This window comes from Martes martes, assembly GCF_963455335.1.
Source record: "Martes martes genome assembly, chromosome: 4".
Classification (NCBI taxonomy): domain Eukaryota; kingdom Metazoa; phylum Chordata; class Mammalia; order Carnivora; family Mustelidae; genus Martes; species Martes martes.
In genome coordinates, this window is record NC_137891.1 from 114,237,142 (window position 1) to 114,251,616 (window position 14,475).

The following is a 14,475-nucleotide window of genomic DNA, read 5'->3' on the forward strand; positions in this document are numbered from 1 at the left end:
CTCATTTTTTCAGTGACATATATCAAAGTTCAGGAAGCTGCCTCAAAGGCTGTAAAAGTTACAAAACTCTTTGCAACAAATTTGTATAATAAAAACTTACTTGGGAGAAGGGTAATTAATTGATGCTTATCATAATGAAAATCCCTACCAATGACCCTGAGATTAGAAACAGTATCCAATGACTCATAGTTTCCACTGCTTCTTTCATTTGGCAAGTTTATTTCCCAGCACCACACTTACTTTAGGTATTTAGGAAACCGACAAGCCTTGAGAGCATGATAAAATTTCATATAGGTTTCCAGGGGGGAAAACTTCAGTACTTAATCCCTGTGACTCATGACACCTTCCCTCCAAAATCATATTTATTCAGTTTGTAATTAAAGGAACCAATGAAAATTTAAATTAAAGGAGCAGCTTTCATTTGTTTGATATTAGAACAGCAATAAAAGAAGAGGACACCAAAAAAATTAGAAGAGCAAGGTATATTTCACTTTCCAGAATGGTTTTAGCAACTTAGATGGCATTTCACTGAAGAGCACCATAACCATTGTTGGTTTTTAGGGTACCTATATTCTTAAAGTAATTTTAAGGTTTTTCTTTTTCCTTTTCTTTGGCTGCTTAACAGAGTAATCCTAAAATTTAAAAATAAGGTAGTAAGATAAATGTTCAAAATTTGATAAAGATTCAATTTTACTTTATAAAAACCTATTTTTATTTTCCAAAACAAATATAAGCATTTTTGAACAAAATAAGAGTGAAATACTTTTCTTAGTCTTCTGTGAATTGCTAGATCATCTTTTCTTCTAAATAAGGTATCTACTGTTTTTAGATATTCCCAACACACAAGATATGGCAAAATAATAAAAGTGAAGCTTTTACTTCACTGATACTTTACAACATAGCTCAACAAAGCAGAAACCACAAAGTATTAATACTTTTATATTTAAAATCACTAAAAAGTAATACAGACCCAACATTAGCTTTGTCTGGGAAGTCCAAAGTTCCTCCATATATAAAATGCATCATAACGGTCATTTCTACATGGTTTATACTGAAAAATAAAAGAAAAACTTAATTCAAATCCAGAACTAATTAAAGTTTAACTGATATCAATGATACATTCTATTTTCTCATAAAATTTTAGCCAAGATAAAGTTTTAATCTCACTTTTATCTGAAGAATATATTCTTCAAATAATATCCATGCAGTTATTCCATTAATCTAAAATTAAGTATAAATGCAGCCATAGATTTTTATATGTTACACAATGTTATTAGTATGTTATTAAATCACTGGTACCTGTTGAGCATATTCTGTAATGAACTTTTATTTATTTTTCATTTATTTATTTGACAGAGAAAGCTAGAGAACACAAGCAGGGAGAACAGCAGAGGGAGAGCAGGCTCCCTACTGAGCAGGGAGCCCAGAAAGAGTCTCAGTCCCAAGACTGTGGGATCATGATCCGAGCCGAAGGCAGAGACTTAACCAACTGAGCCACCCAGGTGCCCCTGTAACAAACTTTTAGTTAGAAGGGGTCTGAGAAGTCACAATACAATCTCTCGCTCAGTAGGAAATCCTCTCCCCAGCATCACTGCCAAATGGCCTCTGGTCTTCTTAAAGCCCCAGATAAACAACTGTATCCACTAGAAAGATTCTTGTTATGCTGTACAGATTTCTGAATTTGTAATACCTATCCAGCTGCTCTAGTTTGACCAACATCCCTGTTACACAGATGAAAAGTAAAGACATGATTTAAGAAGTAGCCTGGAGTGATAATTTTTATGTCCTACTGACTACTAGATCTCAGACTGAATTCATGGCCTCCTTCCTCTTTCCCACCTCCCCCAGTACCCCAGATTCAGTCTCCTTTCTGCTCTTCCCATTTTGTTCATAGTACTGTTATAGGGCTTCTTGCATCTTGTCTCACCCTCTGCCTCTGTGCCAAGGGGACTGAATTATCTGGTTCATGGGCAACAATCACTGGTCATTGGTCAGAAGGAACTCAAGATGAGAGGTAACTGGATTTCCTTTTTCCTTCTTCTCTGCTGAACAAGTGTGAAGAAGTGATTGGGAAGAAGTGCATCTACTACAAATGTCAGACTTACTTTCAGGTGGGTTGTCACAGAAGGGACATAGTAAGCAAGTAAACTTTGGTTCTTGCATTAACACACATTTTACCGCTTTAACAGTTTTTATCAGTAATAAAGGAAATTTAGGGCACCTGGGTGGCTCAGTTAAGTATCGACCCTTGATTTTGGCTTAGGTCATGATCTCAGAGTCATGAGATGGAGCCCTCATAGGACTCTGCTCAGTGGGAAGTCTGCTTGAGATTCTTTCCCGCTCTCTCTCCCTCTGCCCCACTCCTGGTTGCACACACATTTTCTCTAAATTAAATAAATAAAATCTTTAAAAAATAATAAGGGAAATGTTTTCTTACTTCATCTGCTAGTTCTCTCATATTATTTTGAGCAGGAATAAAGTATATTATTTGCCCACCTCAACTCTAATACCATCTAGATTATAAACTATAAACCTAGAGTCTGAGATTCTTCTTAATTCCCTCCCTCATTATATCCCATCACTTATACCTTCAAAAATTCTTCAAATCAGCCTCTTCTATTTCTCTTCTAACTACCCTGGGTTAGCCTCTTATTTTCTGTCATCTGTACTATGATTATACGTTCTCTCTCATGGGGGTTTCCTACCTGAAATAATCCTTTCATATCCCATTTCCCATACTGGTATTAGAGTGAAACCCTTCCACAATTCTCCACAGCCCATAGAAGAAAAGTCCAAATTCCTTAGCTTGGTATATAGTGTTCTTTTATCATCTGACCTCTAGTTCTCCCTCTCTAGCAACTGTTCCAAGATAAATGAACTACTCATCTCCTATACCTGAACTACTTATAATTTCTTATACATTTATGCCTTAGTACAACTGTTTACTGTTTAAAATGCTGTCCCTCTCTACTTATTTCATCTTTCAGACACTAGACATGTGGCTCTTTATCTCTGAATGTTTCTTTAATGTCCCCAAAGCCAAAAAAAAAAAAATCGCTGAATGGTAAACAGTAATAACTAACATTCATTGAGCACTTATGAGCCAGTTACCGAGCTAATAAGTATTCTGAATGCCATTTGCTCATTTAATCATCATAATAACTCAACAACATATATTATTATTATTTATTACAAATGAAAAACTGAAATTAAGTAACTTGCCCATAGCCAAATGGTTAGTGATACACTATAATTTAAGTCCAGGCCGACTGACTCTAAAGTGTAGGCTCTAAAGCAGTACACTACACTATATGTTTCCATTATCACATTTAACAAACTGACTTGTAATATTCTTTTTTACACATTTATTTCTCCTTCTAGACTGAGTTCTGTTGGGGCAGGCTGTGTCTTAGATGTATCCTTGCATTTCTAGTAGCAGCTGAATGTCAGCATTCATTCAATACCCCCCAGAATGAGAACAATTTTCCTTACTCACACAATATAGGAGCTCTGCAGTGGAATCAGTGGGAACAGTACTGATAAGATTCCTACAGTTTTTTAAACATAGTATCTAATATCTGCTAAAGGAAAGAAAGAAGGCAGGCAAGAAGAAAAGAAATAAAGTCCCACAGGGTAGGACTCAGAAAAGTGTCTGATTCTATTGTCTTTATATAACATATGCTCAGTAAATGTTTGAAGAATGTTTAATGAACGGCTTATTAAGGCACTTATGGCATCTTCCTAACCCTTCAGAGGAATACTGAGTTGAAAATATACAAGTATTTTTCAGTTAACTTTATATAAATTTACTGTCTTCTACAATGGCTAAGTACTGGTTTCTGCTGATTAAGAAACTCCACATCTTTAATAGTTAGGAAAAAAGTTAAATCTCTACATATCCTCATTTTTATATTATGGATATGAGAAGATTTGATCTCAGAATAATTATGCCACATTAACTGTAGTCTGTTAGTTTAGAACACTAGCATAATTACTAGAATGTATACTATTCCATGCACTTTCCCTCAAAATTTCAAGGGCCATTCTTATTGTTAGTGAGAACTGGTCATTTATGTGGTTTTTTTTTTTTAAGATTTTATTTATTTATTTGACAGAAAGAGAGAGAAATCACAAGTAGGCAGAGAGGCAGGCAGAGAGAGAGGGGGAAGCAGGCTCCCTGCTGAGCAGAGAGCCCGATGCGGGACTCAATCCCAGGACCCTGAGATCATGACCTGAGCTGAGGGCAGAGGCTTTAACCCACTGAGCCACCCAGGCGCCCCTGGTCATTTATGTTTAAATAACAGTTTCTTTCAAGACTTGACCTATTTAAGTAAAAGATAACAATGACTAAATAAAAACAAAAGTAGTTTTGTTAAAATAAATTGCAAAATCTAGACATTTGAGCTTATATATCAATATATATGATAGTTATAAAAATGACAAGAAACCATTTTCCTGCAGCTTTACAGATGTTTTACTAAACTGCATTCTCATTACACTGTTGTAAGTCATTTGCATTTTTACTAAAAGTATTTATAATGACATAATCAACTGGCCTAGAAAAACAACAAAACACTTCAAAAGCCCACAGTTTAAACGGAAAGACTGAAAGTACTATTACTATTTAAATGTTTACTGTTTAAAATGCTATCCCTCTCAGAATAAAAGCTTTTAGGATATAAAAACATTGCATAGACTCAAGGAGAAAAATCTATTAGAGCTCTAAGGCCAGAGAATAAACATGTACCTCATCTACTAAAATCTCTGTGCTTCATGTGTGCTTCCTAAAGTTTAAGGATTCTTTGTGTGTGGACTAAAGTAATATAAGGACTCACTCATAAGTTAGTTCATTCACATTCAATATTTATTGAATGACAGGCTCTATTCTAGACCTTGAGGCTATAAGCAGCTTACATTTTAGAGGGAGGACATGGAGAGTAAATATATAAACAAAGATATAAAGAAGACAATTCTAATAGAGAAAAGTGCCATGAAAATAACACAATAGGATAACATAAAAGGGGGCAACCGGAGATTCAGGCTATAGTTAACTTTTGGTTGGGACAGTATGGAAAAAAATCGAGGGGCCAGATCATATAGGATCTTACAAGTTGTGCTAAAAATTTGGGTTTGATTTTAACTGTGATGAGGAGGCACTGAACAATTTTGGTGAGAGGAGAAATATATCTAGTTTATATTTCAAAAGATCATCCTGAAAATTCAGTGCAATTCCAGGAATCTCCAAGGGAGTTGAGAAAATCCAAATTTATGCTCCAAAGCCCCAAGCCACCACTGAAAGACTTCTATTTACATAAAATGTAAATATATGGAGTTAGTTATATTGGCTGTGGTTCAATTTCCAGTGCAGGATGTGGAAAATTTCCCCCTCTTCCACCAAAACTGGAGGACTTCCTTTTACCTCCCAAAACCACAGCATAGGTAGAACTAGGATTAGGGACTCTGCTATTCCTACCTCAATGTATTGAAGGCTGTCCCTCTTGAAAAATATCATATGCATTGTCTATGAGTTACCAATTCATTAAAAACACTATGACTCTTTTCTGTAAGGAAAGACAGGATTGCATTCTAATCTACCGCAAAAAACATCCTGCATACATTGCAATACAACAATGGCACAGTTCCAAAAAGGGCTGCTGATCAAGCAAAGCAGGCATTGCTGTCCTGGTATTGGTAACGGCCCTTACTTGAACCCCTTTCTCGCTAGAAAATGAGAATAATCTAATCTAGGGAAAAAGAAAAGACAAATATTAGTAAACATTATATACTACATACCAAGTACCATCTTGTTTAATCCTTTCAATAAGCTTAGGAAACTCAGGTAAGGCAAGCAATGTCCCTAAACTCATGTAATAAGTTAAGACTGATGTTGGACTATCTATAATGACACCAAAGTCCATGATCTTTCTACTATACTACATTATCCATGGAAACATCTACCCAAGTTTACAATATAAGCTAATGTGAAGTAAGAACTGTTTTGTAGGTTACTTTGGTATAATATAAAAATTCCTGGGGCGCCTGGGTGGCTCAGTGGGTTAAGCTGCTGCTTTCGGCTCAGGTCATGATCTCAGGGTCCTGGGATCGAGTCCTGCATCGGGATCTCTCTGCTCAGCAGGGAGCCTGCTTCCCTCTCTATCTCTGCCTACTTGTGATCTCTCTCTGTCAAATAAATAAATAAAATCTTTTTAAAAAATATATAAAAAGTCCTAAAAGTTGTGATTTTTTATTTATTTTTTTTCAAGCTTTATTTATTTATTTTGGAGAGACAGAGACTATGTGTGTGTGTGTGTGTGTGTGTGTGTGTCTGTGTCTGTGTGTGTGCAGGAGTGGGGGGAGGGGCAGAAAGAGAGGAAGAGAAAGAATCCGTCAAGCAGACTCCCTGCTGAGTATGAAGCCTGATGAGGGGCTCAGTCTCACACCCACTGAGATCATGACTTGAGCCGAAACCAAAAGCCAACTGCTCAACTGAAACAAGTTTGGCTACTTATATTTGGCTTTCCCTTAAGCAAGCTACTAAAGATGGTCAGTGGTAGTCAAGCCAGATTATAAGAGGAGATATTTATCCATCATATCCATCATTATCAAGGATGGAAAATTACATGTAAGGGAGTGGAGACCACTAGTTGATGGTACTATTTCTTTCTTGTCTACGGACCTCTTAAATAGGCTTCACCTTCAAAAGGCTGTGGGTTTTGAATGTTTAATCTGATCACTCATGAGGGCTGATTAGGGACTGCTTTTATTCCTATAGCTTAACTCCAAGGTCATCTTAAACAATATAAAACAGATAAAAGTGGAGTAGCTAAGGTTGAAGGAGTGCCCCTTCACATACACATTTCCCCTGAGATCCCAATCCCATGCTACATGTTCCCTAACATACCTGCCAAGAACTTCAGGGTCCTATAGGATAAGGTTTGAAAATCACTGATTTAAACAGTGGAGTAGAAGAGTAGTCTGCACTAACTCAAGAGTTCCCATGCCAGTGGGAAAGTTCTAAATTCTCCAGTGACTGTGGTGGAATGGACACTGAATTAAGTATCAAAAACCATGTGATTTATATTCAGCATGGGCACTTATTTAGCAGGTGACTCCACGAAGATATTTAACTTAACTGATCTTGTTTTTATTCATCTGCAATATATGAATACACCTGCTCTCTGAAAGACTGATTCTAAAAATTAAAGGGCATAGTAAATGTGGAAGAAGCCCAGAAAATACATGGTATTACTGTAAGGTATTATTACTGCTGAGGACAGAATCTATTTGGAGAAAGGAAGAAAGAGTTACATAACAGGCATCGATAGTAGAAGCTGTCACTAAACCTATAAGGGACTAAGATTTCTTCCAGGAAAAAAATTAGACATGTGCTTTCTCTAAATTACTTTCCCTGGCTGTAGAATTAAGATCCTATAATCATATTCTTCTTTTGACTTTCATCTCACTACACAGAATCATGTGATTTTTTAACTAATGTCAAAAGTTGCATTTTTGAGTCAAAATAGTGTTATCTATTTAAATTTCTATTGAATTCAGTTCTCATGAGAGTGGATTGACAGTTCTTTAAAATAATGTCTAAAAAATCTGAAACACAGTCCCTGGACAAGTTTCCAAAATTATACTAGTGTAGACTCTGGCCTCTACTAGTACTATTCTTCTTTCTATATTCAGTGGATATTTTATTTTTATTTTTATTTTTTTTGGTTTATATTTCTTTATTTCTTTTTTTTTTTTAATAAACATATAATGTATTTTTATCCCCAGGGGTACAGGTCTGTGAATCGCCAGGTTTACACATTTCACAGCACTCATCACAGCACATACCCTCCCCAATGTCCACTTATCCACGACCCTCTCCCGTCCCCCCACCCCCCAGCAACCCTCAGTCTGTTTCTTGAGATTGAGTCTTTTATGGTTTGTCTCCCTCCCAATCCCATCTTTTCATTTTTTCTTTTCCTACCTCCCCCCAACTCCCCCCCGCCTTGCATCTCAACTTCCTCATATCAAAGAGATCATATGATAGTTGTCTTTCTACAATTGACTTATTTCGCTGAGCATGATACCCTCTAGTTCCATCCATGTCATCGCAAATGGCAAGATTTCATGTCTTTTGATGGCTGCACAGTATTCCATTGTGTATATATACCACGTCTTCTTTATCCATTCATCTGCTGATGGACATCTAGGCTCTTTCCACAGTTTGGCTATTGTGGACATTGCTACTATAAACATTCGGGTGCACGTGCCCCTTTGGAGCACCACGTTGGTATCTTTAGGATATATACCCAGTAGTGCAATTGCTGAGTCATAGGGTAGCTCTATTTTCAGTTTTTTGAGGAACCTCCATGCTGTTTTCCAGAGTGGTTGCACCAGCTTGCATTCCCACCAGCAGTGTAGGAGGGTTCCCCTCTCTCCACATCCTCGCCAGCATCTGTCATTTCTTGACTTGTTAATTTTAGCCATTCTGACTGGTGTGAGACGGTATCTCATTGTGGTTTTGATTTGTATTCCCTGATGCCCAGTGATGTGGAGCATTTTTTCATGTGTCTGTTGGCCATCTGGATGTCTTCTTTGCAGAAATGTCTGTTCATGGCCTCTGCCCATTTCTTGACTGGGTTATTTGTTCTTTGGGTGTTGAGTTTGCTAAGCTCTTCATAGATTTTGGATACTAGCCCTTTATCTGATATGTCGTTTGCAAATATCTTCTCCCATTTTGTCAGTTGTCTTTTGGTTATGTTAACTGTTTCCTTTGCTGTGCAAAAGCTTTTGATCTTGATGAAATCCCAATAGTTCATTTTTGCCCTTGCTTCTGTTGCCTTTGGCGATGTTCCTAGGAAGAAGTTGCTGCGGTTAAGGTCAAAGAGGTTGCTGCCTGCATTCTCCTCAAGGATTTTGATAGATTCCTTTCTCACACTGAGGTCCTTCATCCATTTTGAGTCTATTTTCGTGTGTGGTGTAAGGAAATAGTCCAATTTCATTTTTCTGCATGTGGCTGTCCAATTTTCCCAGCACCATTTGTTGAAGAGGCTGTCTTTTTTCCATTGGATATTCTTTCCTGCTTTGTCGAAGATTAGTTGACCATAGAGTTGAGGCTCTGTTTCTGGGCTCTCTATTCTGTTCCATTGATCTATATGTCTGTTTTTGGGCCAGTACCATGCTGTCTTGATGATGACAGCTTTGTAATAGAGCTTGAAGTCTGGAATTGTGATGCCACGGACTTTGGCTTTCTTTTTCAATATCCCTTTGGCTATTCGAGGTCTTTTCTGGTTCCATATAAATTTTAGAATTATTTGTTCTATTTCTTTAAAAAAAATGGATGGGATTTTGATAGGGATTGCATTGAACGTGTAGATTGCTTTAGGTAGAATAGACATTTTCACAATATTTGTTCTTCCAATCCATGAGCATGGAATATTTTTCCATTTCTTTGTGTCTTCCTCAATTTCTTTCATGAGTACTTTATGGTTTTCTGAGTACAGATTGTTTGCCTCTTTGGTTAGATTTATTCCTAGGTATCTTATGGTTTTGGGTGCGATTGTAAATGGGACTGACTCCTCAATGTCTCTTTCTTCTGTCTTGTTGTTAGTGTAAAGAAATGCGACTGATTTCTGTGCACTGACTTTATATGCTGCCACTTTACTGAATTCCTGTATAAGTTCTAGCAGTTTTGGAGTGGAGCCTTTTGGGTTTTCCACATATAGTATCATATCATCTGCAACGAGTGATAGTTTGACTTCTTCTTTGCCAATTTGGATGACTTTAATTTCTTTTTGTTGTCTGACTGCTGAGGCTAGGACTTCTAGTACTATGTTGAACAGCAGTGGTGATAACGGACATCCCTGCCGTGTTCCTGACCTTAGCGGAAAAGCTTTCAGTTTTTCTCCATTGAGAATGATATTTGCGGTGGGTTTTTCATAGATGGCTTTGATAATACTGAGGTATGTGCCTTCTATCCCTACACTTTGAAGAGTTTTAATCAGGAAGGGATGCTGCACTTTGTCAAATGCTTTTTCGGCATCTATTGAGAGTATCATATGGTTCTTACTCTTTCTTTTATTAATGTGTTGTATCACATTGATGGATTTGCGGATGTTGAACCAACCTTGCAGCCCTGGAATAAATCCCACTTGGTCGTGGTGAATAATCCTTTTAATGTACTGTTGGATCCTATTGGCCAGTATTTTGGTGAGAATTTTCACATCTGTGTTCATCAAGGATATTGGACTGTAATTCTCTTTTTTGGTGGGATCCTTGTCTGGTTTTGGGATCAAGGTGATGCTGGCCTCATAGAATGAGTTTGGAAGTTTTCCTTCCATTTCTATTTTTGGGAACAGTTTCAGGAGAATAGGAATTAATTCTTCTTTAAATGCTTGGTAGAATTCCCCTGGGAAGCCATCTGGTCCTGGACTTTTGTTTGTTTGGAGATTTTTGATGACTGTTTCAATCTCCTTACTGGTTATGGGTCTGTTCAGGTTATCTATTTCTTCCTGGTTCAGTTGTGGTGGTTTATATGTCTCTAGAAATGCATCCATTTCTTCCAGATTGTCAAATTTGTTGGCGTAGAGTTGCTCGTAGTATGTTCTTATAATTGTTTGTATTTCTTTGGTGTTGGTTGTGATCTCTCCTCTTTCATTCATGATTTTATTTATTTGCGTCCTTTCTCTTTTCTTTTTGATAAGTCTGGCCAGGGGTTTGTCAATCTTATTAATTCTTTCAAAGAACCAGCTCCTAGTTTTGTTGATTTGTTCTATTGTTTTTTTAGTTTCTATTTCATTGATTTCTGATCTTTATGATTTCTCTTCTCCTGCTGGGTTTAGGCTTTCTTTGTTGTTTTCTCTCCAGCTCCTTTAGGTGTAGGGTTAGGTTGTGTATTTGAGACCTTTCTTGTTTCTTGAGAAAGGCTTGCACCGCTCTATATTTTCCTCTCAGGACTGCCTTTGTTGTGTCCCACAGATTTTGAACCGTTGTGTTTTCATTATCATTTGTTTCCATGGTTTTTTTCAATGCTTCTTTAATTTCCTGGTTGACGCATTCATTTTTTAGAAGGATGCTGTTTAGTCTCCATGTATTGGGGTTCTTTCCCAATTTCCTCTTGTGATTGAGTTCTAGCTTCAGAGCATTGTGGTCTGAAAATATGCAGGGAATGATCTCAATCTTTTGGTACCGACTGAGACCTGATTTATGACCCAGGATGTGGTCTATTCTGGAGAATGTTCCATGTGCACTAGAGAAGAATGTATATTCTGTTGCTTTGGGATGGAATGTTCTGAATATATCTGTGATGTCCATCTGGTCCAGTGTGTCATTTAAGGCCTTTATTTCCTTGTTGATCTTTTGCTTGGATGATCTGTCCATTTCAGTGAGGGGAGTGTTAAAGTCCCCTGCTATTATTGTATTACTGTCAATGTATTTCTTTGATTTGTTATTAATTGGTTTATATAGTTGGCTGCTCCCATGTTAGGGGCATAGATATTTAAGATTGTTAGGTCTTCTTGTTGGACAGACCCTTTGAGTATGATAGAGTGTCCTTCCTCATCTCTTATTATAGTCTTTGGCTTAAAATCTAATTGATCTGATAGAAGGATTGCCACCCCAGCTTTCTTCTGATGTCCATTAGCATGGTACATTGTTTTCCACCCACTCACTTTAAATCTGAAGGTGTCTTCGGGTCTAAAATGAGTTTCTTGTAGGCAGCATATTGATGGGTTTTGTTTTTTTATCCATTCGGATACCCTGTGTCTTTTGATTGGGGCATTTAGCCCATTAACATTCAGGGTAACTATTGAGAGATATGAATTTATTGCCATTGTATTGCCTGTAAGGTGACTGTTACTGTATATTGTCTCTGTTTCTTTCTGATCTACTACTTTTAGTGTCTCTCTTCGCTTAGAGGACCCCTTTCAATATTTCCTGTAGAGCTGGTTTGGTGTTTGCAAATTCTTTCATCTTTTGTTTGTCCTGGAAGCTCTTTATCTCTCCTTCTATTTTCAATGATAGCCTAGCCGGATATAGTATTCTTTTTTTTTTTTTAATTTTTTTTTTAAAGATTTTATTTATTTATTTGACAGAGAGAGAGAGAGAGATCAAAAGTAGGCAGAGAGGCAGGCAGAGAGAGTGAGAGAGGGAAGCAGGCTCCCTGCTGAGCAGAGAGCCCGATGTGGGACTCGATCCCAGGACCCTGAGATCATGACCCGAGCCGAAGGCAGCGGCTTAAACCACTGAGCCACCCAGGCGCCCCCGGTTATAGTATTCTTGGCTGCATGTTTTTCTCGTTTAGTGCTCTGAATATATCATGCCAGTTCTTTCTGGCCTGCCAGGTCTCTGTGGATAGGTCCACTGCCAATCTAATGTTTTTACCCTTGTATGTTACAGACTTCTTTTCCCGGGCTGCTCTCAGGATTTTCTCTTTGTCACTAAGACTTGTAAATTTTACTATCAGGTGAAAAGGTGTGGACCTATTTTTATTGATTTTGAGGGGCGTTCTTAGCATCTCCTGGATTTTGATGTTTGTTCCCTTTGCCATATTAGGGAAATTCTCTCCAAGAATTGTCTCCAATATACCTTCTGCTCCCCTCTCTCTTTCTTCTTCTTCTGGAATCCCAATTATTCTAATGTTGTGTCGTCTTATGGTGTCGCTTATCTCTCGAATTCTCTCCTCGTGGTCCAGTATTTGTTTGTTCCTCTTTTACTCAGCTTCTTTATTCTCTGTCATTTGGTCTTCTATGTCACTAGTTCTTTCTTCTGCCTCATTTATCCTAGCAGTGAGAGCTTCCATTTTTGATTGCACCTCATTAATAGCTTTTTTGATTTCAACTTGGTTAGATTTTAGTTCTTTTATTTCTCCAGAAAGGGCTTTTATCTCTCCGGAGAGGGTTTCTCTAATATCTTCTATGCCTTTTTCGAGCCCGGCTAGAACCTTGAGAATTGTCATTCTGAACTCTAGATCTGTCATGTTACCAATGTCCGTATTGATTAGGTCTCCAGCCTTCGGTACGGCCTCTTGTTCTTTTTTTTTGAGGTGAGTTTTTCCGCCTTGTCATTTTGTCCAGATAAGATTTGCTTTCTCCTGCTGTGGAATTCCGCTGTTCTTGGTGAGCGAAGTTGGTCTTGGCTGGGTTTCTTGTTGACCTTCTGGGAGAGGGGCCTGTTGTGGTGATTCTCAAGTGTCTTTGCCGCAGGCGGAATTGCACCGCCTTTGCCAGGGGCCGGGCTAAGTAATCTGCTCGGGTTTGCTTTCGGGAGCTTTTGTTCCCTGAGTGCTTTCCATAGAGTCCCGAGGCCGGAAGGAAGATGGCGGCCGCCCGGTCCCCACCGGAGGAGCTGAGCTTGGGGTTCCGCTCCTCAGTGCACCCTTAGAGAAAAGCACCCAATCGCCCCGCCTCCCTGGCGTGCGGTCGTGCCTGGAGGAAAGCAGTCAATTGCTGGAACCTGGAGAAAAGCGCCCGGTCGCTTCCGTCTCCGTGGCCTCTGGCCACACTCCGAGCCCACCCAGCCTGCAACCGGCACAAGGTAACCCCGGGCTGAGAGCTCACTTCCTCGGCTTTGTTGCTGGAGCCAGCTTCCCCCCTCTAATACCTGCGAGCTCTGCGGCACTCAGACACCCCCAGTCCTTCTCTGATCCCGTGGGACCTGGGGTTATGCTGACCTCGCCTGGGTTTCCCCCCGGTTTAGCCTCTGGAGCGATGTCTCCCAGTGGAGCCGACTTTCAAAAGTCCTGACTTTGTGCTCCGTTGCTCTGCCGCTTGCCGGGAGCCGGCCCCTCCCCCCGGAGTCTATCTTCCTGTCGCTTTGGATTCACTTCTCCGCAGGTCCTACCTTTCAGAAAGTGATCGATTTTCTGTTTCTAGAATTGTTGCTCTTCTTCTCTTCGATTTCCCGTTGGATTTGTAGGTGTTCACAATGGTTAGATAAGCTATCTAGCTGATCTCCTGCTACCCGATGTCGTCTCAGCCTGCTACTTCTCCGCCATCTTGACTCCTCCCCCCAGTGGATATTTTATTTTATTTTATTTTATTTTTAAATTGTTATTTATTTATTTGTCAGAGAGAGAGAGAGAGAGAGAGAGGAGCGAGAGTGAGCACAAGCGGGCAGAGAGGCAGGCAGAGGCAGAGGGAGAAGCAGGCTCGCCGCCAAGCAAGGAGCCCGAGGTGGGACTCGATCCCAGGACGCTGGGATCATGACCTGAGCCGAAGGCAGCTGCTTAACCAACTGAGCCACCCAGGCGTCCCCCCAGTGGATATTTTAAATTCATCATAAAAAAAGAGATCAGTAGGATATATACATTTCAGATAGTTTTTCAATAGTGATGATAAAATTTTACTGCTCCATCTATACATTCATTTTACCCACAGGATAATAAACTCTTTAGGTTGGCATATAAAATCTTCCATAATCAGAAACCACCTGGTTGCCAAAGGCAGGGGGTAGGAGGGTGGGCGAAAGGTAAAGGTGTTCAAG

At 39.0% G+C, this 14,475-nt stretch overlaps 1 protein-coding gene across 1 annotated transcript in view; it reads right to left on the reverse strand.

The window, feature by feature from the left end:
- BTBD8 (BTB domain containing 8) overlaps window positions 1-14,475 on the reverse strand; it is a 99,472-nt gene that overhangs the window by 24,053 nt on the left and 60,944 nt on the right. The window contains exon 6 of the mRNA XM_080802875.1: window positions 971-1,051. Within this exon, the coding sequence (XP_080659001.1) occupies window positions 971-1,051 (81 nt within the window). The remainder of the gene's footprint in view (window positions 1-970; window positions 1,052-14,475) is intronic.